The sequence below is a fragment of the Coturnix japonica genome, chromosome 5 (assembly GCF_001577835.2).
Source record: "Coturnix japonica isolate 7356 chromosome 5, Coturnix japonica 2.1, whole genome shotgun sequence".
NCBI lineage: Eukaryota > Metazoa > Chordata > Aves > Galliformes > Phasianidae > Coturnix > Coturnix japonica.
The window spans coordinates 10,207,567-10,233,064 of record NC_029520.1 but is presented as its reverse complement, the minus strand read 5'-3'; the positions used below and the strand labels follow the sequence as shown (position 1 = coordinate 10,233,064).

At 41.2% G+C, this 25,498-nt stretch overlaps 1 protein-coding gene across 19 annotated transcripts in view; it reads right to left on the bottom strand.

Annotated features, from left to right (window-relative positions):
* The window catches only part of BRSK2 (BR serine/threonine kinase 2), a 288,040-nt gene that overhangs the window by 5,434 nt on the left and 257,108 nt on the right, over positions 1-25,498 (bottom strand). For 14 of the 19 annotated variants that reach the window (XM_032444828.1, XM_032444827.1, XM_032444826.1 and 11 more), the window contains 5 exons: positions 24,933-24,981; positions 20,408-20,531; positions 18,645-18,825; positions 17,870-17,959; positions 9,953-10,000 (listed from right to left, as the gene is read on the bottom strand). In XM_032444828.1, the coding sequence (XP_032300719.1) occupies positions 9,953-10,000; positions 17,870-17,959; positions 18,645-18,825; positions 20,408-20,531; positions 24,933-24,981 (492 nt within the window). The remainder of the gene's footprint in view (positions 1-9,952; positions 10,001-17,869; positions 17,960-18,644; positions 18,826-20,407; positions 20,532-24,932; positions 24,982-25,498) is intronic. The other 5 variants (XM_032444843.1, XM_032444832.1, XM_032444836.1 and 2 more) reach the window with 1 other exon arrangement.

Genomic DNA, 25,498 nt, shown 5'->3' with positions numbered 1-25,498 from the left:
AGGCTTCTTCGTAGCAGAGATCCCCATTCACCCACAGTTAGTGGAAGCTGGTGGCTTAGTATTATTCTATTTCTTTTCACTTTTATTACACACATAAGCAAATTGATCACCACAGTGGGCAAGTACTGTCTCTGTGTGGTGACTCATCTGAAGGACTTGTAGGACTTTCTTATTTTCTGATGGAAGATGCTAGACGGATATCAACGGTTGATATGCAAAGAAAATGAAAAGATAGAATTTGTGCCCTCCAAGACTGAATGTATTACTCTCCTTCTGCTGCCCCATGCTAGCCATGTAGTTGCTGCTTTCCTCTGTGTGGTAACAGGCATTGAGAAAAATCACACGGCTGGCATACAGAGAGATAGATCTCAGTCTTACTCATGATGAGTAAGAATCATTCCTTGCCTTCCCATACTTGCTGTTTTGTGTTTAACCTACTGCTGGCCCTGTTTCCATCTATGTGTTCAATTATACCAACACCCCAAGCAAATGGCTGTTAGTTTCTGGAAGGGCATTGTTCAGCTAACAGATTCAGAGATGGGCCTAAACAAGAAGCAGGGAAAAACATGTAACTCTAATTCTGGTTAATATGGGAAAACCTATCAAACTCTCAGCTATTTCTGGGTCACAGTTCTGTGAGCTGCACCTGCCTCCTTCCACATGCACACAGACACTTTGGAATGGGGATATCTCTTCCACATCTATAACTTCTAATTCACCCTAAGCCGCTCTGAAGGCACACTGTGCTCATACTCATTTAATATCTGCTCAGACTCATTTCTCCTTCAAGTGAATGCTCACATTCAGTGAAAAAATAAATAAAACACTCAGCCTTGATTGTGGGAATGTGGACAAATCTGTTCATTATGTGGCTTTGGACCCCTCATCCTCATAAGCAAATGGAGTCAGCAGAGAGAATGAAAAAGAGCACTGAAAAAAATGCTGGAGAGGGAAAGACTGCTAAGTTGGGAGAAAAGGGGAGGGAAGTATCTCTAGTTATTCAGCTGAGCAGTTTATTCAACAAGCTTAGAGGGAAAGAGGAGGGCAGAGAAAGCAGCGCTCTGCAGGAACTAGGGAAATTTTACTTTTCACATAGACAGGAACAGCGGACAAAAGTACAACTTGCAAAAAGGGAGCAATAAAACAGGTTTTAAATTGTACATAAATATCTGGTATTTGACAGGTTCTGATACAGGATTTTTAATCCTTCTATTAAAATATGCAGCCCCTGTTTCATCCACCCTTTCTCCTTCCCATGTCCTACTGGCTTTCAAGTACCTGGAGATTTACTGCAGCAAAGAGTATTTAACAATCTGCTTTTTCTTTGCCTGTATCACTACAGGATTTCTTACAATCAGCATTTTTCAGGTAAAATTTTAATGGGAGGTAGGAAATCCTTAGGGATATTGAATGAGAGCTGCTGAAAAATAAAGTAGGCCATTTCACTAACCCCTTCCTTTCTTTGCCTTTCATAGTGTCTGGACTTGTAATTAAAAACTTGGTATTAATCCTTTCATATCTTGCAGTTACAAAAGGACTGATCCTAAGCCAAGCACTACAGACAATCACATTGATGTTATCTACATGACAGCTTGTTAGCCCACGCTTGGGCTTGTCTAGATATTGGTCTTTGAACAGACAAAGAGTCCTTACATTTCTCTCTGGGGATATGTAAACATAGGTCAGCTATGCTGGAAGCATGAACATGGTGACTGTTGTTGCTCCTTTTAGTTTTCAGTTGCCTTTGGGCTGATACGGACAGTAAAACAAGACTTGAAAATGCAGGTGATGATTGTTAGAATAGTTTTTTACTGGCAATCTTCCACTCCTGGCACTCAGTACAAAATATGTGACAGGCTCTTAGACCTGCAAGCCCATCTAGGGGCCTCAAAAAGACTTTCTCTCTTATTTAAGAGATGACTTCCCATTTCCTCCGGACAGGGATGAAAGTCTGGCTTGCTGATTTTACAAAACTTCCCTGGTATTTCATGAACCTGTACCTACGGTCTTTTTTCCCCTTGAGAGCAAACGTTCACCAGCATAGAGTAAAGAAGGTGTGAAAGGCAGCAAAGGTGAGAAACTGTGAGAAGGATCAGAAGCAGGAAGGGAGGTTCAGAGCATTAGGTTTACTTCTGTTAGGAGGAGATGGATATGTGCACTTCTGAGTTAGTCTGAGGAGCCGGATGCTGCAAGATGGGGAGGGGAATGAGTTTGAAAACAAGCACTGAAGCTTATGAAAGGGTCATGTATTGAAGGGACACTAAAGAAATAGATTTATGGAGAAGGAACTAATGTGTGGCACCTGTGTGCAGCACCGTTATGGCCAAATTCCTCAAAATAAGTGATGCATTTTAACACACTGGACAGTAAAAGGAAGAAACAGGGCTGAGTACGGACACTTAGAGGTAAAAGAAAGCTGGGCAGACATCTTGCATCAGCCCTCAGAGTACTCTATCCCATTTGCTATTCTGTAGAGGTGTCACAGGGGGTAGGAGCAAAGTTGAGCTGGCAAATCCAGGTTAAGAGAGAAAAGAGAAAAGGAGGTGTTGCACTCCAGATACCAGGAGTGGCACCAGAAGAGGATTCACCTGCTCTGACTTTGCCATGACCCTCAAAGGCCTTCACAGGAAATTAACAAGTACGGAACAAGCAGCTTCTGGACAGGCTTGGAAGATTCCATCTGTAACAAGAGACTACTCTTTTGTAATAATTAAAGATAGCCACATAAGGACTCAGTACTGTTTCAATTCAAGCAAATGGCAGCATTCCCACTGGCTTAGTGAATGCAAAATTTCTTGTCCTGTGAAAACATCTCCCTTATATACATAGTGACATTTAATGCACTAATCTTTTTGGTGCTGACCACCAAGTTGAATAAAGCAAATATGTCACCTATGGGATTATTCTGTGCCTTTTCTTTCTTGGTGGCCCAATAAATTATTTAATTCCTGCTTTTTTAACTAAGGCTTTGGGAGAAAAGTGAATAGAAAAACAATTTCCCATACTCCTTCTCTCATGGCTTTCACATACTTTCTGCTTGCCTTCTGCCTGCCTCTGCTACTTACAACACAAATTCCTTTTGTCCATTGGAGGGGTTGAAGTTGCTGCTGTTTGTTTTTGTTTTGTTTTTCTTCTTTTTCATCCCTAGTTTGCTCTTTATCTCAACAGCAGCCATGTTTTCAGTGAATCATAGCAAGAAACCTAACTCCACATAATGCATCAAAACACTTTTTTGATGACTGATAATCCACTCCCTTTCAAACCCACTCTGCCACTCTGACATAGTTCTATCCTTCTTTTGTTAAGACTTAGCATGTTTGTTTGTTTTCTGTTGCTAGAGTCCCTTTACCTCCAGTAACAGAAGATGTAACACAGAGAACCCACTCCTAGACTATAAGCACTGCAAGGGATAATGGAGAGGTTAAAGTGGCCTGTTTCTCTGTTCATATAAGATTATGTAGGGTTTTTTTTTCTCCAGACCAAGGAGCTCACTTATTGCCAAAGAAAACTATACAGAGTCTTTGCTCAACCCACTTAACATAAGTTGGATATATAAGATTTCCCCCTGCAATGGAGAAGGGTGACTGAAAGGCTGCTGCAATGTCGCGCTGGAAGCCTTCGCATAGAACTTCTTCCCAGACTATGAACCCACCATACATCACCTGACATGAGAAGAAGGAACTGCTGAAATCCCAGGACTGGTACTTCTCTAAAAATATAGGAAGTTTGAAAAGCTTTTCAGGTAAAAGGTATGTGGTTTTATATTTGCTAGATTTTTGAACTGTGAGGATAGATTGACCAGATTCTCCCAGTATTTTTTCCCCACAAACTTATATAATAAGACGGTTGCTTTGGTTTTATTTTGGTTTAGGACTAGAAAATGGGCACAGACTGAGTCCACAGAACAACTCGAGTTTCCTAGCAGGACAAATAAATTGTAACTGGGAGAGACAATTTCCAAAAGAAACAACACAGCTTCTTTTCCAGAGCCCATGGATTCTGGAAGTAAAAGAGCCAGCTGAAAACAGTGTTTGCAGAAACAGAATGCTGCTGGGAATTACCCAGGTTATCAGACACTGTCAGCACAGGTGTCCAGGCTATTGGCAGGAGGTGAGAACTTTCAGCTGCTACACATCTGAGCAGATCTGAACAACCAATCTGACACGCAGATGCTCTATAAGTTATCCTTGTTCTTACCCTCCTAAAATATGCCTTCTCCTATGCAGATGGGATTCTGCTGTCTTCTGTGCTTTCTCTCTCTCATACACACACAGGAAAACTAAAACTCAAGTCAGCCTCTCCCATGACAGGCAATATAACTGAGATAAGTAGTTCTTAGGTGATGAGTTAGAGAATGGTGAATGCAGCCATCAAAAACCTAAATATATGAGGTGAATTGCCTAGCTGATACCTTCTACAAAGCTATAATACAAGTAATTAATCAGAAAACACATCTCCATTACAGATGAAAAACTCTAACCACTTCAGTGCCACCACATAATACTCAAAAAAGGAGACACGATGATGGAGAGGAGGGAATTGTGTGTTAATTTGGACAGCTGGTGGCACTGAAAGAGCAGGCAAGGATAGAGCTGGGATGAAGAGATGCCAGATTTTGTTGTGGAATCACGCTGTTCTGGTAAATTGGCTGGTAAAGGACTCAGCCCAAGAATGCTTTGTATCTGTCTGTCCTTTTACAAAGATCTGCCTGCACAAGTGTTTGATGAGAGGGGAAGCTGATGATCCACACTCATAAAGCCGCAACAGATGATATTATTGCTGCTACCCATTCTCTGAAGGACTTCAGCTGCTTCATTCAATCTCTTTTTTTTTTTGTCTATAAAAATGTCAAAAATATACTGGCACTTAATAATACGATTCTTCCCTTTCCTGACAGATGGATGTTTATGTGTGACCTTATGGGCCTTAGGTTCTCAGACCTGTTCCTAAGAAATAAACTGTGTATGCTGGAGAAAAGTTAATTCCCCATTTCCTTTGAATCAATCCCTTCAAAATATGATTCAACTTTCAAGAGAGGCCATCTCAAATTCAGCTCAGCACAGCAAGCAAATATTCAAGTGGAATATCCTAAAGTGCCGCTTGCTATAAATAAAGTATTGTTATGTTAATTAAGAGAGAAGTATGTTTTCTGTATTAGATATTAACAAAAAAAAAAAAAAAAAAAAAGGAGAGGAGTTTGTATTAGGCAGTAAAAGTCTGGCCATAGGTGTCAAAACAGAATCCGGTACTTAACAAACATCTTAATAAACCTGGAGTCATCTTTAGTGCCAAGTCGCCATTTTTATTGCTGCTTTCTTCTATAGTGCAAAAATATGAGTTATGAATTGGAAAATAAGTTCCTCCTGAAAGCAGCACTAGAAAGAAGAGAGATACAAATCTTGTGTGTTATTTGTTTGGACACCTAATAACTGGGAAACCTGGCTTGAACTATTAGGAAAATCTGACTTACGTAAGTTATCAAGATTCACACATTATGATAGAATATGTGATCTTTAAGATGGGCTTCCTCCCTAGATCTCTCATTTGGGTTCCAACTTATATCCATGTTCATCAAGAATCAGTTACACTCAGAACGATGAGCAGTGAGCACATTTATCAGAAATGCTAATAAAGAGAACACTGCTCTGATGACCTCACAGTACAACAATGGTGAAGAGAATCCTTTAGCTTGGAGGGCAGCATATATTTGATTTTTAGTTGTTTTTGTTTGTTTGTTTGTTTTTCTGCAGGTCTTAGTGTTTCTACCATCAGTTATGACTTCATGAATGCAAATCACCAACCTTCTCTTCCATCAAAGCTCAAATGGATACCCCAAAAGAAATAGTTACTTCAAATACTGCCAATATGGATCAATTCTGAGAGCTTCAAATGCAGATTTCTGCAGCTGTAAGTAGAACCAAGACTCTCTAAGCTACCACTAAGTTAAATGCTGCAATCCCAATGTGATGTAATCAATTTTAAACTACAAAAACCTCACTTAATTCCTCAAGTTGCTTGGAATGCTATTGAGATGGGCTTGCATCCATATGAATGAAACTGCATTTGCGAGGAGGTATGAAGAGAAGCCTTTACTGTAGTTCTGTGCAGAGACTATAACTGGTGACAGTGGGCAATGTAAAGTGTCCCAGAATAAGAAGCCATGTAAAAAGTCTAAATGTATTCTAAACATCAGAAGCAAAGGATTTCAGTGAGATTCACTGGAAAGATATGAAAGGCACGTGGATCTGCTGTGCTTCCACTTTGATCAGATCATTTTGGTGACATTAACCAGTTCACACAAGGATCCATAAAGCTTCTTGCTTAGCTGGTGCCAGGAATCCAGTTTTCAAACTGTAAGCAGCAACATGCGATGTATAAAAATAAACATGCCTTCTGACTATTCTTTTGTCACAGAGTTATGGTCTAAGATTTTGCAAGAAAGTAAGCTTGTCCAATGCCAAGCACAGCAGCAAGATTTGACTGGTGCTGTGCTAATTACACAGTAATAATCTCCCCTTTTCATGAAGTGCTAGTGACGTAACTGGAAACTTCCTGAGATTCATGAGGGATGGAAAGCAACAAGAGAAAACTGCTTTATTTGGAAATAAAAATCAGCCCCAGACAGCTACAGTATAGAGTTTACAGGCTCTCTGGTAAGTGTTTCTCAGAAGGTTATGTGAAGAATGAGACAGGCTTTTCTGAGCTTTCTGCCAGCAGCCAGCACCTTGGTGAAACGTGCTTCCTAAGGACTCTAAAAAATTAAAGATGGTTGGGAAAAGGAGTTATCAAACACTATGAAACAGCTTTACTACTGATTCAGCCATCCAAATAAACTCTCAGCTCACTTATTAAAGGCCTTAAAGTCATCCAAGCTCATAAAGACAGCCTCCTTTTTAAACGAGGACTAGTGAAATGGCACTGTGGGCTTCTGTGTGGCAAATATCAAAGTCTCCAGATCCAACACACTCAAACTACAAAGATTGAAAGATCCTTCCAGATCTGTCCAGATCCTAACCCTAACCCTAACTCTAACCCTAACAAGTACAGGGTGACAAAGCTTTTGACAGCTTTGCTGTTTGAGTACCTGTTAGAACCTCAGCATTAACCATACAATCCATTCTTCAATGAGATAGACATAAATACCAGATTAGATGATAGTAAAGAGGTCTCAATCCTGCCTCAAAAGAATCTAAATCTAGCTCACCTTTTTACATCTGTGTTGAATTTATAAGGCTTAATGGCAGCACATAATGTAGTAAAGCTTATTTGTCACTAAACTGATTTGGCTCTGAATACACAAGGGAAAGATCAGCTAAGCTGGAAGGTATTACTTCTACAGGCAGTTTTCAGGCTACAGATGCATTTTAAATGTAGAGGGCTACTATAAGGCAAAGTTATTCTTACTCACAGATACTAAAGACTTCACAAAAATCAATTAAGTCTTCCTGACACTAGAAATGCCTCTTTCCCTGCTGAAATGGGTGGAAACAAAATAAAATCTTGCATCCCTGTGTGCATTTCAATTTGATCATGAGACAAACAATTTTTTTCTCTTGTAAAACTTATAAGAGTTGGCAGTAGTTTTCCAGAGTGCACAGACAGAACTGATACAGTGGCAGCATTTGGACACTGGCAGCTTCTATGACATAACTCTGCTGTCCAACAAGAACTGCTTCTCATTGCTAATGACTAAATGCAAAATCACATCTAAGACTGATGGTGACTGCTAGCAGAAGACAAGTTAATATTTAAAGGGATAAATAAATTTGCCTCGCTATTAATTACAACAATTTATATTGAGTGAATTCCTCATTCCCACCCCAGCTTTCACATAGCTAACGCGGGCATAAAACCTCTGATTTGCCCTTCCTGCTCCAGTATTAACTCTTGCAAAAATGCCCTTTTATGTTCATTCTCAAAATGTGGATCAACGATAACGTCACAGAAATGCTCAGCATAGCTTTTCTTACTCTGCTGGCTGTCTCTATATGAACACTGTGCCAACTCCACAGGACTATGCCTGTCCTCAAAGTCACAGAGGACAGTTTGCCAATATCAGGCTAAATCCCACGTCATTCCCCTTTACTCCCCTGACTAAATGTTGGATGAGCTCTCCTGTGCATGAAACAGTGCTTCACACATATAGAGGGGTGGAATTCAGCACAGTGAATGTCATCACTGCTTCTACTTTTTATGAACACACCAAAAGGAATTTGATTCAAAGGAAGCAGCTCCAATACTTCAACAACCCTTCCTTTCTCTTCTCTACATCTACCTACATGCTCTGTTCAGGCTTCAGCTGCCACAGAACAGTCTCCCTTCTGGCCATCACCTTGTTGTCTTTGTCCCTTGCTGGATGGATGCTGACACTGTGACAGCTGAAGGACCTGAGCTGGTAATGAACAATAATGCTCAATCTAGAGAGCGCAGAGGACTGGTTGGTTAAATGTGTAGCTTGATTAACCTGCAAGCAATCAGCAGAATGAGCATTTCAGTATTTTCATATGATGTGGATGTCAGATCCAGGCAAGAAAGAAAGGCTTGAGGAAGAAGAGAGATCTGCTGTCTGTTGCCTTCAAGACAAAGCTGGAGGTCTGCCTACAAGTTAAATGAGTCTTCATGAAGAGATCATAAAAAGAGTAAACCAGAAAACTCAAATAAGAAATCATACGAGCTCTCCTTAGAGAAAAAAATAAAAATAAAAACAACAACAAAAAGCCATAAAGCTGGCTTTCAAGGAAAAGAAATCATCTGAAATACAGAACAATTTCTGCTCGCAGTCACACATGCATAAACCTAACATTATCTCCACTCTGACAACCTGGCCGTGGAACAACTCCAGAAGAACTTCCCTCAGTTTACAAAGAGATGACGCAGGAGTCACAGGTCCAGCTGGAGAGCAGTACCAGCTCAGTGATCGCTTCCTCAACAGCTTGTGTTCCTTTCACAGAGATGACTGAAATCAACCTAGTTACCAGAATGGAAGTCTTACGAGAACAGATTTCTCTTGTACAGAACCTTTCCCTGCAAGATGTAACAGGAAAAAATACACCCAATCTTATAGTTTTGGGTATTTCCACCACTGCATTTGGAGGAGCCAGTAGGACCACAGGTAAAGACAGAAAGAATATAGTCCATGTGTGTATAGAGAAGAAGGAAGGTAAGGGATAAGTTAACCAAAATTCCCCCTAAGTGAGTTGAGATGCAAGTTTTGCAGAAAACTATTTCTTTTTTTTTCTGCTTTTTTTTTTTTCTTTTTTTTCCCCCTCATTCCTATCAAAATTCTGAATCACCAAAAGGCTCAGTGTCCTCCAGCAAGAAACACAACACAGTTTCCACAAGACCACACTGGAACTCTGACAGTTAAATGTCTGGCTAAATGTCTGATTGATAATACGCAGTGCATTTTATGGAAGATTTAAAAGGGTCTTACCCTAACGATACATGGCGAAGAAGGGAATGGATGCAAAAAAGAATTAATTAACAGAGCAATTCTGTCTCAATAAATTGAAGGAAACCAAGGGAGACAGCAGCTAGCAGGGCAGCATTCAGCTTCAGCGCTGAAAAAGGACTGAAGAATTATGAATCAAAGGCAGCAACAACATCAACAATGACCAAAAGAAAAAAAAAAAAAGAAAATCACTGGTTTGGGTGACAGTGAGGGAGGGAATCTGAAGTGCAACACCACACACTTGTGTATGAAGGGGAAAGCCGTGGTGGAGCCTGTGCATCTTGTGCATGGATGGGGAGGAACAGAGTAAGGGGTATATGCTTGTGTCCGCTGGGTAAGAGAAGGACATTGTGGGTTGTTACGTGTTGGGTAGTCTTGGAAAGAGCGTGGGAGAGCAGGGATAAGGAAGGGGAAGAGGTGGAAGGGACAGGGTGGTGCATTATTATGTTGCTCAGCAAGGGCTGGGGAAGGAGAAAAGGCAGAAGGGAAGGAAGTTCTTACCACATTTGGAAAGTCTGCCAGTCATCAACTCCATACAGTTAGTGGTGTCTAGATCATAGAATGGAAAGAGGAGGGAGGGAGGGAAAAACATAAAAAAAAGGTTTCCATACCTCTGTGCATAAAGTAGTAACTTAGCACATTATTACCTGAAGCAGGAAACATACACACATCTTGGACTTTACACAACCCAGGCCAAATTCTGCCACCCACTTTTTATGCCAGCACATACCTGGCCATAGGACTGGGAGTGGGGCTTGCCTCAGTCCTGCTGCTTCCATCTACCTCTTTATCATAGCTATGAGTATTTAGGAGATGTCACAAGCGTTCTGCCATTACACTAACAAACATGAAAAACAAGAAATACGTTCTTTCCCCTGGACAGTTTTGCAGATTATTCTGCAGCACATGAGCAATGTCCAGCCAATTGATCTATGTACATCAAAAGTTTGAGGGAGGGACAAAATGCAGCACTGTACTACTGGACATGAACAGGTGGCTACTTACATAACTCAGAAACATCTTTTAGACCCCAATGCCCAAGTCCTCAATACAATTTTGCCTCTATCATTCACATGTAGTCTCTTACTCTTCTTGCTTTCAATGACACCATTAATATGCAACAGAATTTCTTCTGGAAAGGGTAACGGAATCTGTCTCTAAGACATTATTGTCCACTCTGTGCACAGCTCCCGTTGTCACAGCCGCTGAGTGCTTTTAACTCAGGTGCAAAAAGCAGAAGGAGCTCTACATGTGAGCTTTAATGCAGAGAGAACTAGTCCTGCTTGCTGGCCACTTTCCTGCAGAACATGCAGGCAAGCAAGATCTGCCACTGTCAGCCAGGGTGCCCTGGCAGTGGGACCACATCGCTGTTTCTGAGTGCTGGGCACTTGCTGAGGAGCCAGCAGGTACCAGTTACTGCACTCAGTTCAGTTTTGGATCTCCTCCTGCCTGACCTCTACATAAGCATAGAGGTATTAGAAAAAATAGGCTTATCGGAAACATGCATACGTATGTCTCAAATCCCTGTCTGCCAGGCAGATCTAACTATTCTCTATCTGCTAAACAGCTTTCACAAGAGAGGGCAGGTCCACTTCCAGCATTCATTTCCACAGAAAAGTAATTTGAAAAGGGGAGGAAGGGGTGTTGGATATGCCTATATCTGCTGAATCCATGCTAGAAGAGCATGGATGTATTTTCTGATGGAGCCAGGCCTGTGCTCATATTACCACCTGGGAATGCAAGGAGGAGAGAGCACAGGTGCCTGTTCACAGTGATGTACTAAAAGCATCCAAGGAGACATTACACCCCCAAGGCTGAAGGCAGGCTGACAGAGCTGAATGGGAGATGAAACCCACAGAAGGGCTCCCAGAAAGGCACGTGACTGAAAGAGACAAAGGACAAGAGAGGGAGGTGAAGGAGAAGAGAGGACTCAGGATTCAGGTGTGAGACAGGCAAGGAGTTCACCTGTCACTGGATGTTCTGACTGAGTAGAAAGGAAATTAAGCTCCTAAAAAACACTCCTCCCTGAAGATGCCGAACATGTTTAAGAAGTGCCTACAGCTGCTGATTGAGTCAATGACAAGGAGTCACAATCACAGGCTTGTATTGTTTTTTTTTCTTTAGTAACTTGGAGAAGTCAGCCATCTAGTGCCTAAACTGCTTCCTGTCCAACTCTGGGTCAACTACACCCAGCTGCAATAAATAGAGATGTATAATGGCAGAGCTCAGAGCAGTCTCCCAGCTGTCAGCACAACACATGCACAACAAATGCTCTGAAAGAGCACAGAAAAACACATTAAGAACAAGGAAAGTCTTAAGTATGACAGAAAGATTGTTTCTCACACCCATTATTTGGAATTTTTCCCTCTAGTGTCTCCAGAATGACCACACAGTAAACTAGCAGTCCAGAAGCAAGAAAGGTAATATTTAGAAAATGTCAGCACAGGTAAACATTGTGTTCAGTTTACTAAGATATTCCTAAATTTGTTATATCTTTTTATTTGTGATTTTTTAACTTAATCATCCTTCCCAATGCTTCAGAATCGTCCTTCTTCATTCTAAGCCAGCATAGCTCTTTCCAGTGTTTCATCATAAAGCCAGTTGTGAAACAGGTCTACATACATCAACTGTGTGATTAGAATACAAACTGACAGATCTACAACAGGAAAGAAGGATTGTAACACAGGCTTTTTGGTAACGTGACTCCTTGGGGTCTGTACCCCATTTTGTTACTAAAATATTAATTTTGCAGGTTGTAGAATTGTTTTTGAAGGACAGGAAAAACACCCCTAACAATTCTTTTGAAATATGAGATCAAGGAAAATATCAAAGGACAACTAACAAGATGTTCTGTTTTTCTTTCTTAGAATGTTAATGCTCAACTAGAATTTGTGCTCTCAATATTGGCATGGCCACTCTGAAAAAATGCACAATAATTTGTTTCTGTTTCTAACATCTTCCCAATACATGATCAGCTGTTTTCTCCCCATCCCTAAAGAAGAGCAAACACAAGGATGCCAGAAACAGCAGCTAATACCACATCTCCTGAGAGACTAACAGAGTTAATATGCCTTTAGCTTACTTCTTATAATACCCACTTTAATACTTCTTTTACTTCCATCACCTTACCAACATCTGCTTTAACAAATATTCTGTATGACCAAATATTTCCTAATTTTAAAGCAGAATTTTCATCCTTATTAGAAAGCCTTAGATTCTTGGCAGCAGGCTTCTGCTCAGGGGTAACAACCCAGTATCTGTGGGATCGAGGTGTTACGTGAGGTGAATAATGTCAAGGTCCAAAGGCATTTATCTCCCTAAGAAGCACTGATGGGTCATGTAACTGCATTTTTAATGTATGTTGTTTAATTTTTTAATTAAAGCAGAATGGCAGTGCCAGAACTCAATCCTTCTGATGATAAGGCGATCCCTTGTTTCATAGCAATTGCTGGCAGTCACTCATGCTTTAGTTTTTACGGAGCCTCTTCCATAAATTACATTCAGTTTAGTTCATTATCAGATGACAAATGATTTGGTTAAAATAAGACCTCCCTTATTGGAACATGAAAAGGTCAAAGAAGCTCTGAATCTATTAAAAATCCCTGGTGTTCTGACAGATTTTCTTTCCAGATTTTCTTTTTTTCTTTTCCCCCTGTAATTTGTAGTTTTATCCTTCACAAATTTCACAATCCAATAGCCTGGTTTGTAATGCTTCTGATAGCTCTGGGACGGTGACTTGACCAGTTCAGGAAATCTCACACAAATAACTGCTCTCCTGAGATTGCAGTGGCAGGGCCAGGTCCCAGCAAATCACTGAGCATGTCCTGCCAGATACTCACAGTCCCCAGTAACCGTTTCCATTAAAGGCAATGATGCTGAGTGAGTCATCAGTTCCTCTGGTCCAAGGCAGTTACCATCTAGGTTGGAATTTCCCACTGTTTGGGTGCCTACTTGAAATATACAGTTCTCCTATCACAAATCTGGAGTGCTTGGATTTCTTTTTCCAAGCTTTATTACAAGACTATTCAGTTAATTGTAGTGAGGCCTGTCAAATAGTAACAACAAAGTTGTTTAGCGAAACCAGTGCTCTATCAAACCTATCAGGCACTACATAGTGCCTTGTATAGGTGGGAATTATGACAGCAAGACATAGTGCTGCTCCAGACACTATGAGAGTGGTTAAGACATGAAGGAATGCAGAAAACAAGATTAAACTGGGACCTGGATGAGCCCCAAATAAAACTGAATGGCGGTCCATGTTCCAAACTGGCATTTATATATTCCCTTTTTTTTTTCTGTCTTGATAATAATAAAATCCTTTGCACACTTGAAAACCATTTCTTACTAATTATTTTGGTAGCTATTTGGCAGCCCACAGCACTCGTGGGCCATAAAGATGAACACACAGAAAGCACAAATCTCCAGCAAAGCTTCTGAGTCACCTGAACATCTGCTTTGTTTCCTCCTTGAGACATACACTAGAACAGTAAGAGAGCTCAGGTGCATATAGAGAAGATATATGCCATCAGAGAGAATTTTCACTGCCTTATTTTGAGGCTGGATGTGGTCTCTAAACAATTGTTTATGTTGATGAAAGGCATTTATAGCAGTAGCACCAAGAAGCTCTGATTGAAATGCTGATGGTTAAAATCTGATATGAAGCCAAGAAATATAATAATGCAGAAAACCTACTACAAAGAAGTTAAAAAAGGCTACTGCAGCACTGCTGATTGCCTAAAATATGGGATAATGAGTTAAAAGTTGGGATAAACAGCATCCCACACGTAAAAGCAAAGCCTAAAGAGGCAAGAAAATATTAAGAAAATAAAAATTGATAACCTGTGAATGAACACGGATGGCTTCTGCGTGTCCCCATTCACCAGCTGTTTCTATTACTTTTGTGCAAAGGCGTTGTGGAGGCAAACAAATTACAATCTAATGGGAAGTGTACTGGGCTGAAACAAAGGCAAAAACCTGTCATTTTTTCCTTCCAAAGAGATTGCTTTATTCCACCAAATGGCAGTCCTGCCTGGGGATTACCTAAGAGCAGATTCAGAGTATGGGGCTCATGGATAGAGTGTCTGTCTACTTGTTTCATGCCAGTCATAGGTCTGTAGGCCCTTTCAGCACTTATGCCGCAAAAGATTTCATATCCTGAAGCATCAAGGTAGAAGGCTGACATGATGTACTAAATTTGGCCACTGGACAGTGGCTTTAAAAAGCAATAGATTAGCATGTGGAATGGATTGCATTTATTTACACGTTAATTCCAGCAAGGGAGGAAAGCTGTTTTCCTGCTTCAGAATATATCAGAAGTAAGCACAGTCAGTTTTAGGAAGGGAAAATGGAAGTGAATGCAGGGATATCCATGGGGAAGGGAGATTACAGGGTGCTCAAGCATGACATAGAAACACATCTGCCTAAATCAGGTACGTATGTGTACACACTCACATACACACACAGAGATGTATGGGCAACATGACATCTACAAACACTGTTGTGAGCTGGAGGAAATGAGAAAGAAGAAAGTTTGTTCTGAAACCCAGGCAAGCCGGCTTAGTGGGCTGGTATGCTGCATAACAGATCAAAGAGGAGCAGGAGAGAGAATGGCTGTCTGTGCCGTATGCTTACTGGGCCTTGCTGTTCTATTTTTTACCCTGCTTTCATTTGTCTTGTCTTTTGCAGGTCTCACCTTACATGCACACTTTCACAGGTAGCTTTCACCTTCCTGCCTGTAAAGGCACCTGAACCAAAAGGCAGGGGAGACAGCGGCATAGAAGATACGTCTGTGCACAGTGAACTATGAAAAGCTCCAGTGCACTGGGAGGGAAGCAAACGAGTCAGCATAGCTGGTCAGAGCCAGCAATGTCCTCAAAGCCATGGAGGAGGAGAGTCAAAGCGAACCATGAGCTTGTTCATGAGTCCAGCAGGGGACTCCCTACAGGGCATCCTGAAAACATGAACCTGAATAGGAGTCCAGACACCTTAATTCCTGTGAGATGTTCGGGGCTGGCAATGTGGGAGAAGAAGAGAAATGGGGAAGAATTTGTCTTGCTTCTACATGAGTAAGAAATGCTGAGCAATAATTTGGCAATTTCCAGGAAGCCTTGCACAGATTTATTGAACCACAGCCACCCAACTTGTGGTTGTTCACCCAAGGTACTGAACACAACCTCTTTACAGTTCCTTTATCCATTTATTTTCTCTTTCACTTTGGGCGAGAATGTGAATCGTGGGAAACCCCTACTCTGAAGCACAGGTTGTCTTTTCCACAGTAATAATCTCACTTCCTTTCTCTATTTTTCTTGGATTCTTCTCAAAACTAAATTTTTCAAGTTAAATTATTTCTCTCATCTTCAAGAGAAATGCATCTTGCTGATCAGGATAGATGATAGATACAGGACAGTCTGGCACCATATCTCTTGTGAGCTGCCTTGTCTAGATAACTACCTGGATGACAGAGTTCTTGTTCTTAACACTCCATGTGGAGTTGCACTTTCCCTGTCTTTAAAGATCAGGCTGCATTTTCCCTGTGAGAATGAATTACTCTAATGTAGCTTTAGGCGGTGGAAAGAGACTCTGTGTCTATAATACAATTTCTCTATTCCAGAATCAGAGCAAAACTGTAAGTCAGATGCATTTCTCACAGCACAGTTTGCCCTAAATGTCTCCCTGAGCCTCAGTCAGATGAATGGTTTTTATTTGTGCTATGACTTTCTTATAGAAATACCCAGCTTCATGTATAAGTGTGCAACAGAGTCCAAGCTTTTCTGTATGGCCTCAGTAGCTTGCACATGCTAGGGTAAGAAGTTAAGAGAGATCACATCATTTACTTTTTTAACAGTTTTTCCCTCATAGAGGGTAAGGGCACACTTCTTTCTCAAAGAGGCAAGGAATGGTAGAACACTGTTCGCACACCAGTGGTAATGCGAAATAGACTCAGAGAATACCTTTTTTTTCTCAGCTAATTGCCCTTATTCTCTCTGGGCCCCAGCATTACCTGAGAGGAAAAGCTGGGAGAAAAGTAGTCTGTCTGCTTCCTTGAATTTTATTTTATATCAAAAAATCACATAGCAAAAAATGGAGTCAACCTTAGTTCTAACATCCTCACCTTTTCTGTTTCCTAACAGAATAACCCACGTGCTGGGCACCCTTGCAATCCAGCACGCAGAAGGTCAGTCAGTGCTGGAAGGCAAAAGTAAAGTGGAAAATAATCTTTCCTGAGCTGAGCATACTCTTCTGTCACATAGTGAGCTCACACTCTTCTAGACAGAGTTATTTTCTCTTTAGCTGTTAAAGCCACACTGTTAGACCAGAAGGATGTAACCCATATGTGCAACGAGCCAAGGAGATCTAACACTTAACTACATGATCCTACGCTGATTCCATTCTGCAGTGTTGTCTTGGATGGTTCACACAAAGGTAAAGCACGTAACTTGGCTCTTACATATACGTACATACTACCTTTTCCCATATAATGGGAAAACTCTTCCCACTCCCCATTTTTTCTTCCTGCAGCCTCTACTCTTTCCTTTGCTCCCATTTGTTCCTTGTATCTTTGTGGTCTTTCTATTTATCCCTGCTTTTCCTTTGCTGAAGCATTTCCAATATCTGACCTTCCTTATGTTTTCAATTTTCACCTTCTTCCTTTGTCCAGTCTTCTTAAAAGACAGAAGAGCTAACACTGATTTTTTTTCTAGTGCCACCACTGGTTGTCAGAGTGAGCATTTGCTACATAACGATGGGATGAGGCCAGTTACTGTATTATCAACTCAGGCTGCCTGCAGATTCAGATTGATGTCACTGCACAGGGCCACACTTGTAAGCCTTTCTTTACCACCATGACAAATTGGAACTTATTTTTAAAATCAATAAAACATAGCTTCTGCAGAACCTTAGTATATGACTTGTGCTACCACAGTACTGGGCCAGGAATATGACCGCACTACTGGAAACTATTAGCCACCTTCCGACCATCTGAAAACACTGCGGTTAATGGCTACTTAAAAGCAGCTCTTAACTTTCCTCTGCGACCTTCTGAAGCTGGAGGTTTCTAATGCATGCCTGAAGAGTTTGAAAACTGGGTATCTTCCAGAATGTGTCCCTGTTCTGGGAGCTTATGGAACATGAGAGTATCTGGAATATCAACTGATAATGCAGCCTTTGATGGAGAAGTGGGCAAATGGCTCTTTGGGCGGGAGGAGGGCAAAGCTGTTCAACTGCGGAATGCACTGGGAGCGTTGGAGTGGGAATGAGAGGGAGGAGGAGGGTGGGTGCAGGAAATTACTGCTCTGTCTGAATGGAGCTATGTTCTTGCTGTAATCAGAGGGATGGCCTCCCTCAGCCTCCTGGTACTGAGAGGCACTTTGTCTTCCTGTCCCTTTTGAAGCAAGGTGCTCAACAGTAGAAACTACTTACCTGATAATTGCTGCACTGAAGGCTGGTCATGTGTGCTTAACAACTGTGCCTGAATGGTTTCTACTACCCTCTTAAAACGACGGCTTGGACCTGTTAGGAGAGAAGAGGCACAAATGGTTGTGAGAGGAGTGTGAACTGAATCCTCATGTGACACAGGCTGGAGGGAAAGGGTCACAAACATCTTCCCATCTGCCTAATCCCGGTAAGTGTACATACAGCATAGCTCTGCTTCAGGTGAAAGTACAACTTTGAGGAACTGTTATGAAGTCCCAGTATAAATACCAGCTTCGGGGTGTTGAACTAAACAAATGGAAAGATGGCTTATTTTGTAAAGACAGAAATGTTAGGGACATCTTTTCCTTGTTATTTTAATTTGTGCATGGCATGTGATGAGCCAGAAAAAAAGAGAGATCGCATATTTCTATACGAAGAGAGAAATCACTGTCCCACAGCACCCAGGTGAGATACCGATGCCTTTGAGTAAAGCAAGGATGTAGTCCAGGGAAGTATTTAAAATCTGATGATCAGAGCAGCAATTTCAGTATTAATTATGCTGGTGGCAACTTCACCTCTGGGGAATCTTTTGCCCTCCCACCATTTCCATTACTGCCAGTGCCATTCTTGATCCCAGTATCCTCCTTTTGACTACTGTTGGAATCCTTCTCTGAAGTCAAGATAGTTATATTCCTTGCCCTAGCGGAAGTATCTTTGCATGCCTCCGTATCAGCAAGGACAAAGACAACTTGCACCCATGTTGCAGCTTTGCCATGGTTACCTGATAAGAGCGTGAAAGTGACAGAATAGATCCCGTTTTCCTTCTGCGCTTCTCCCCCTTCTGTGTATGTTATGTCCACCTGGAACTTCACTGGCTTCTGGAAGACAGCAGGACCCCCTGTGGACTTGTACTCTGCACGGAAACTTGTCTGTGAGATGACACTGTGACTGAGGCTTGGAATCTGAAAAAGGTTGGTAGAAGATAGTACAGCCAGTGCACAAAGGAAACAATTGCAAAATTCATAAGATTCTCTGTTTTTTCTTCTGGACTTGAATTTGTGATTATATGCTATCAAAGGGACATCAGGACTAGTAGCAGACACATAGACAAGTGTCTGGAATATCCACAGGAACAATATGCATACTTACCCAACCACTACTACTATCAATACATAAAACAATTTTGAGAAGCTTTCTGGTGTGATCCAATATCTGTATCATCAGACCTACAGTAGGATTTCACAACTGACTAATTTTCAGGCAGGCATCAATAACAGATATTGCCAGAATTTAACTTACTCTCATTTTTTATTTATTGCTTCACAAAGGACCAGGTTTTCAAACACTCTCCCAAAACATTTGGAAATCTGGCTTCTAATTTAGGAGGAAATATGAGAGATGAGTTCTTCAAGGTGTCCTTAAGGACTTTCTTATCAGGCTATGACAATACATTTAATTAGAAGTTATCTGTAGAGTTGATTGATAGAGTTTGCACACCACATTGCATCTCACCCCATTTATGTGGAGGTATGCATAGGATCACCAGTATAAACAGTGGTGCGCACTACGCTCAACACACAAGCACAGCTAAATGCATGAAACCAGTATAGGAACATGGCTGCTTCAAGCCAACCTGACGTGGACTGTTTGATGGTTGAATGTTTTATGCACACTGCACACACTCTCTGTACGCCAGCACTGTCTATGAACAGTTAAAAGAACTGTATTTTCATTTCTGGACGAAATTCATTGCAGCGTCATAAAGACTAAAAAGGAGAGTAATATTTTGTGGAAAACAATACCAATTCAACAAACTATATCAGAAATTGAGCTGCTTTCTCTTAGTTCCATTGGAAAATAAGGTCTCACTATGCTTCAGACATCCTTGAATTTAAAAATAGTGCAAATTAAATTAATTGTACTGACTTTTTCCTTATTGGTACTTGCAAATTGTGAGAATAAGGACTCTGTTGGAAAAAAAAACAACAACAAAACAAAACCATTTTCCTCTGCTCAAACAGCAGACTATCCTGGATTGCAAATAAAGAGCATATGCAAGTGAGACTCCGGTCACTAGAGGAAATTATCATTCTATCTGTCATGAGGAGTAGGAGAGAAGAATTAAAGAAATAAATGCAGACATGACACAGATTTTTGTCTTATTAAAGTGATGGAGACCATAGCCAGGGAGGCCAAGACTTTTGCATAGATGGTGACCTTAAGAGAAGTGTGACAAAGTAGCAAATCACTGTCTTGATACTGTACTACCAATGCACTAATTGCACTGAAATTCCAAGCTCTGGCAACCTGGAGACTTCACCTTTCATAAGGCTGAAATCTTTTCTTGTCTCACATAATATTTTCTACAGTTAAAAATTTAGACAGAACATAATGGAGGCCTGAATCAACACAATACATAGATCAAATGCACAGAGCATGCACTTGAAGGAGAAGAAATTCTGTCCAGTACATGGCACAGTGAGTCCTGGATATGACCAGTGATATGGCCCCTGATATGACCAACAAGCAGCTTGACCGACTTACCGACAGGAAAGCGTGGACAATATCAGCCTTAATGGAGCTTAAAGGTTTGTCCTTAATGACCACAAAAATCTGTTCTTCTTTCTCCAGATTAATGAAGTTACCAAACCAGGATTTTTTGGCAAGCCTGAAATGATGAAAAGGAAGGAGATGGTTTAGAATATTGAGCACTGCTTCTTAGATACCTCCCAGATAGAAAAAATACACTTAAAAACTGCACAAGAAATTATTGGTAACACTCCAGTTGCAGTATTAGTACAACAGGTAGCTCACAGAGTCTGTGAAAACCCCACTCAGTGGAAATTGTTTAAGTAACTGTCCACACAGTGTTAACTCTTGCAAGATGTGTGAGCAGCCATGAAAAAAACAGGCGCAATGGTAACTTTTATATAAAGCCAATACACTAATTAATATGTCACATATATAGTTCATACACACGGGTCTCTCCAAAAGGAGTGCCTCCTATTTATTTCCATATAGATACAAAGAGCACAATAACACTATGTGATAGAGCAAATTCTCAGCTGCAAAATGCTGCTTTTTAACACAGTCACCACCATTAGCTGCGCATTTTCACTACCTATGAACAAGAGCCCGATTGTTGAGCTTGTGAAAATATGAGTCAGAAGAGGTGCCCCTCTGTTGTCACCACTGCTGAAACACCACCTATCATCTTACTGCTCTCTTCTACTGGTTGGCCTCCATAAATGCTCAGCAAACATCAATAAATGTCAATGGGTGTCACTTTTTTTTCCACATGGAGGAATTTAGTGACACCCCACTGCTTCATTCCATGTCAGATGACATTCTGCCACACCGCTCCTCTGCTGCCATTTATTGCACAGCAACAAAATGTAACTGAAAGGAAAAATGAGGCATGTATATTACTGGGGGAAACTACTCAGAACTTATAGGTAGCACCACTGAGAGGTAAGGCTTTGAGGGGAAGGAAGATGCTGTCAGACATGAGTATCACCTCCCTCAACCTGTTGGTCACACTTCTCTCAATGCAACCCAGGATGTTGTTGGCCTTTTGAGCTGCAAGTGCACATTGCTGGCTCATGCTGATTCTTTCAATTGACACACCCAAATCCTTCTCTCAAGCCGTTCTCTGCCCAACCTGTATCTGTGCTTGAGATTGTCCTGACCCAGATGCAGGATTTTGCACTGGGCCTTGCTGAACGTCATGAGGTTGGCACGGGCCCACCTCTCAAGCCTGTCCCAGTCCCTCTGGACAGCATCCCTTCCCTCCAGCATGTCAACTGCACCGCTCACCTTGGTGCTGTCTGCAAACTTGCTGAAGGTGCACTGTTATGTGGGATCAGGTTGTAGCAAAGAAAAATTTAGGATGAAAAAGCCAGAGACAAAAAGACCTGCCATGAACAAGTTTTCCACTCCACTGGGTATTTTATAATACTATGGCAAGCAGCAGGCTTTCACTTTTAGAGGATCACCACTCAACAGAGCAAGACAATCTGCAGACCAACCTCTCCAGGAAAGGAGCCATCTGCACACAGGACTGCTGTGCACCCCAGCAAAGTGCTAAACAGCTGGTTATGAGGAGAACCCTTTCCTGCAGCAAAGACACAGAATGAGGAAGGGCAGAGATGAAGCAAGAGCGAAGCATGGAAACACCACACCTCAGCTGTGCAAATAATCATTTGTGTCCACCCATTACAGAGATAAGAGAACAAAAGGATTAATTTGCAATTTGGTAAATCACTGCCCCCCACTCAATTAAAGTGGGCTGGAAAAGTCACTCCCTAAAATATTCAAAGGCAGCTGTAACTAAACCAGTGAGCCAAAGATTAGCATGGAGAGCAGTAAAGAGAAAGGGCCTCTCATTTAAATGGGTCGTTAAGGAGCCAGGGTTAGAGTGTGAAAGGAAATTACATACTAATTAGCTCATGTGTCTCACACGTACCATAACAACTCTGCAAGCCCCCAGAGAGCTGGGGCAATAGCTCCCTGCATGTAAAGGGTCTATACTCATTAGTAAATTTGCACCTGGTTATCTATCTAAACTGTCTGGCTGTCTTAGGCTGGGATCTATCATAATACAAACAGGGCTTGACTGTCAGGACTCCAGGGGCCCAATGTATGTCATGCTCTTTGAAAGCTGAACTTGACAAAAGCATGAATATTTAACTGCAGATCTGCCATCTTAAAATGCTACTTTTCATATTTGTAATTTGCTAATGGTTTTGCAGAACCTTTATTTATAGGTCTTTTAATGAGTGCAGGTTAAGAGGGCCACAGAACACAAGTAGGTTTTCTCCTGTTCAGCTTGGGAACTTGATCTGGAGTCTGTAGAGTGCAGCTGGGCTCTCTTCTTCAGCAAGGTTATCAATAGTAACACTGACTCTGGAAGACTCACTGATAGCCTGGGCTGTGATCCAGCTTCCAAATTACTAGAATTCAGTACATAATTTTGCCCAAGTCACATGAGACAGAACAGATGCCAGTGGTCTCTTTTCTTTCTGGAATGAACTGGATCAAGACAGAGAGAACATACACTCACTTTTCTCCTTGAAAATGGCTGAACTAGCTGTGCTTCTGCACAGAGAATGGGTCTGCCGAAGAAGTCACTTCAGAGTGAAACCATACAATAAGGGTTTCCCTCCTCTTGAGGTGTGCTAAGTACTACTGACTTAATTAAGACAGGTATGATTCAAAGACCTGAGCAACCTGAATGAGATGCTCTAGAACCCTCCAAAATCAGGCTACAAACAGTGAAAACAACCATTTTTTGTGATGGCAAACGTCCTAATGGGGAGGGAGACAGAAGATACATGGGAGGCTGGGTCCATTGGGAATCTAATCAGGTGTCCAGTTGATGAAAAAAAATCAAATAGGTCAGTATGAAAATACAGGCCAGTGCTTTACTACTTCACACTGAAATTCCAACTGCTGCAATGTTGTTCTGTTTTCTACTTTTGGAGTGTCTGACCGCACTGCCTCACTGTGTCTCTGATTGCAGGGATCTGCAACCTCTGTAAGTCTACCTGCTTGGCATAAATAACAGCATTTCTACTCAAGCAATTCACATGTCTAAAGCAGGTGGAGCTCTGTCTCTTTAAATGCCATCCCTAGCACATTTTCTAGGACTTTTTCAAATGAGAAAGAATAGCACTACCCAGACATGTCAAAGCATATCATCTAAACATCAGGTTTTGTTAAATGAATGGCAGTCATTGAAGAATGCTGTACCAGATCAAGGACATACTTTTATTGCTTAGCCCATGAGGTCAATAGAGCTCTTGATAAGAATACCTTATTTCTTACAGAAAGGAAAAGAATAGCAGGGAAAAAAATAAAAATTAAAAAAAAAAAAAGCAATCACCAAGATGTGGAAGTGGGCACTGAGCAATGAAATATCTACTGTTAAAATAAAATCCAGCTCATTATTTTTTATGACTTTTATTATGTTTACTGGAGGGTGCAGCCCAATTGAGCTCATTAATTTGGCAATTATACAGAAAAAGAAAAAAGAGCCCTAGGCTTTGACTTGCATCCAAACTGCCTCAAATGATAGGCACTGCTTCATTCACCAGCTTTCAAAGGGTGAGAGGGAAGCAGAGAAGGCAATAAATTCACAGAACTTCAACCAACATACATGCACAAAGGTGAGAGAAGAGGATACAAAAAGAAGAAAATTAATTCAGTGATTTTTTTTTGCTTTAACAGCCTTAAAAATAATTGAGATGGGAATAAAATGTATTTATTCTGTCAGGATGAGTTAATATTGTGAATTGCTCTCATGCCTCTCTACTAGAACATGGTCTAAAATGTTGAAAATACATTTTATTCAATTTTTGCTTCCTGAATTTCTTTTACTAAACTTTACTGTTCTTTACCTCTCCCTCTCCCATAGTCTTTATCACTCTCCATTCTGCGCCATTAGGAATAGATTGCATAGACTACATCAGTTACATGCCAGGTCTGGGGAAAGTACCATTATCACCAATTACAAAACTTTGGGCCTGCAATTTTTATCTACAACTCATGAATATTTCACACAAGTATTTTGATGAAAGGCCAAATTGCCTTGGTTGGCAGGGAAAGCCTATGGGCATTGGGTGCACAAACACAAGCTGTGAAAATAAAAAGGAATAATTTGGCATCTGTTGCATATATTAGGAAGTGTTTGGAGCAGCACTTTCTGGCAGGGACTTCCAAACCTGCCACGCAGTGACGCACATTTGTGCCACGAAATGGTTGAAATGTACATGGACTTTCAGGAACAAGTCTGGTGAATATGAAGCAGCTTCTCCACCACCCAGAGCTGCTGTCCAGGATCAACACTTCACTTACTATCCCTGCCAAAGATTCCTCTGAATCATCTGAGCAGAGGCTTCTGCATGCTGTCCTGAGGATTCAAACTTATGTGTGCTAAGAAAAACTCGTCGTATAACAGGCTACAGTCTGATACTGATTCAGAGCAGAAACAGTCGCCCTATGACATTCAGGCAAGGAAATGACATTGGTAGGTGGTGGAAAAGAAGTAGAGTATTGGTAAAATACTTACTCTGGGGATGATTCTGGGGTTAAATTGGACATTTCCTCTGGTGTAGGTACTGCCCATGCACACACAGCCAAAGAGAAGAAGGAAGAAAATAAATCAATGAATCAGAACACCGTTTTTTTTCTGGTTCTATAACAGTGAAAAAATTGTGACATTGCACCACCCTTTAATTTGCCCGTTGCCTCTGCAGACTAGTACTGACATTCAAAATCAGTCATGTGCCTCTAGATTACTGTATCTAATCAAGTGATGCATTGCAAGGCTTGTTCTACTCTTTCTGAAATCACTAGAAAATCACAACCATCACGCCAATCTGATTGCCTTAAAACTTGTTTACTATTGCTCCATGAGCCACCTCTCACACTTTATGCAATGAGGCTTTATGCAAAGCTTCCTTTAGTCACTGAAAATACGAGGAAGCCCTGTAGAATTTTCAGAGCACAATGTAAATGTATGAATTTCCCATGCCAGGCCATTTGCTTCGAAGTCCATCTGGCTGAAGTTCAGTCACTGCCCCTGACAATCACAGTCTAAAACCTGACTCATTCATGGCTGTAATCCTGCTTTCC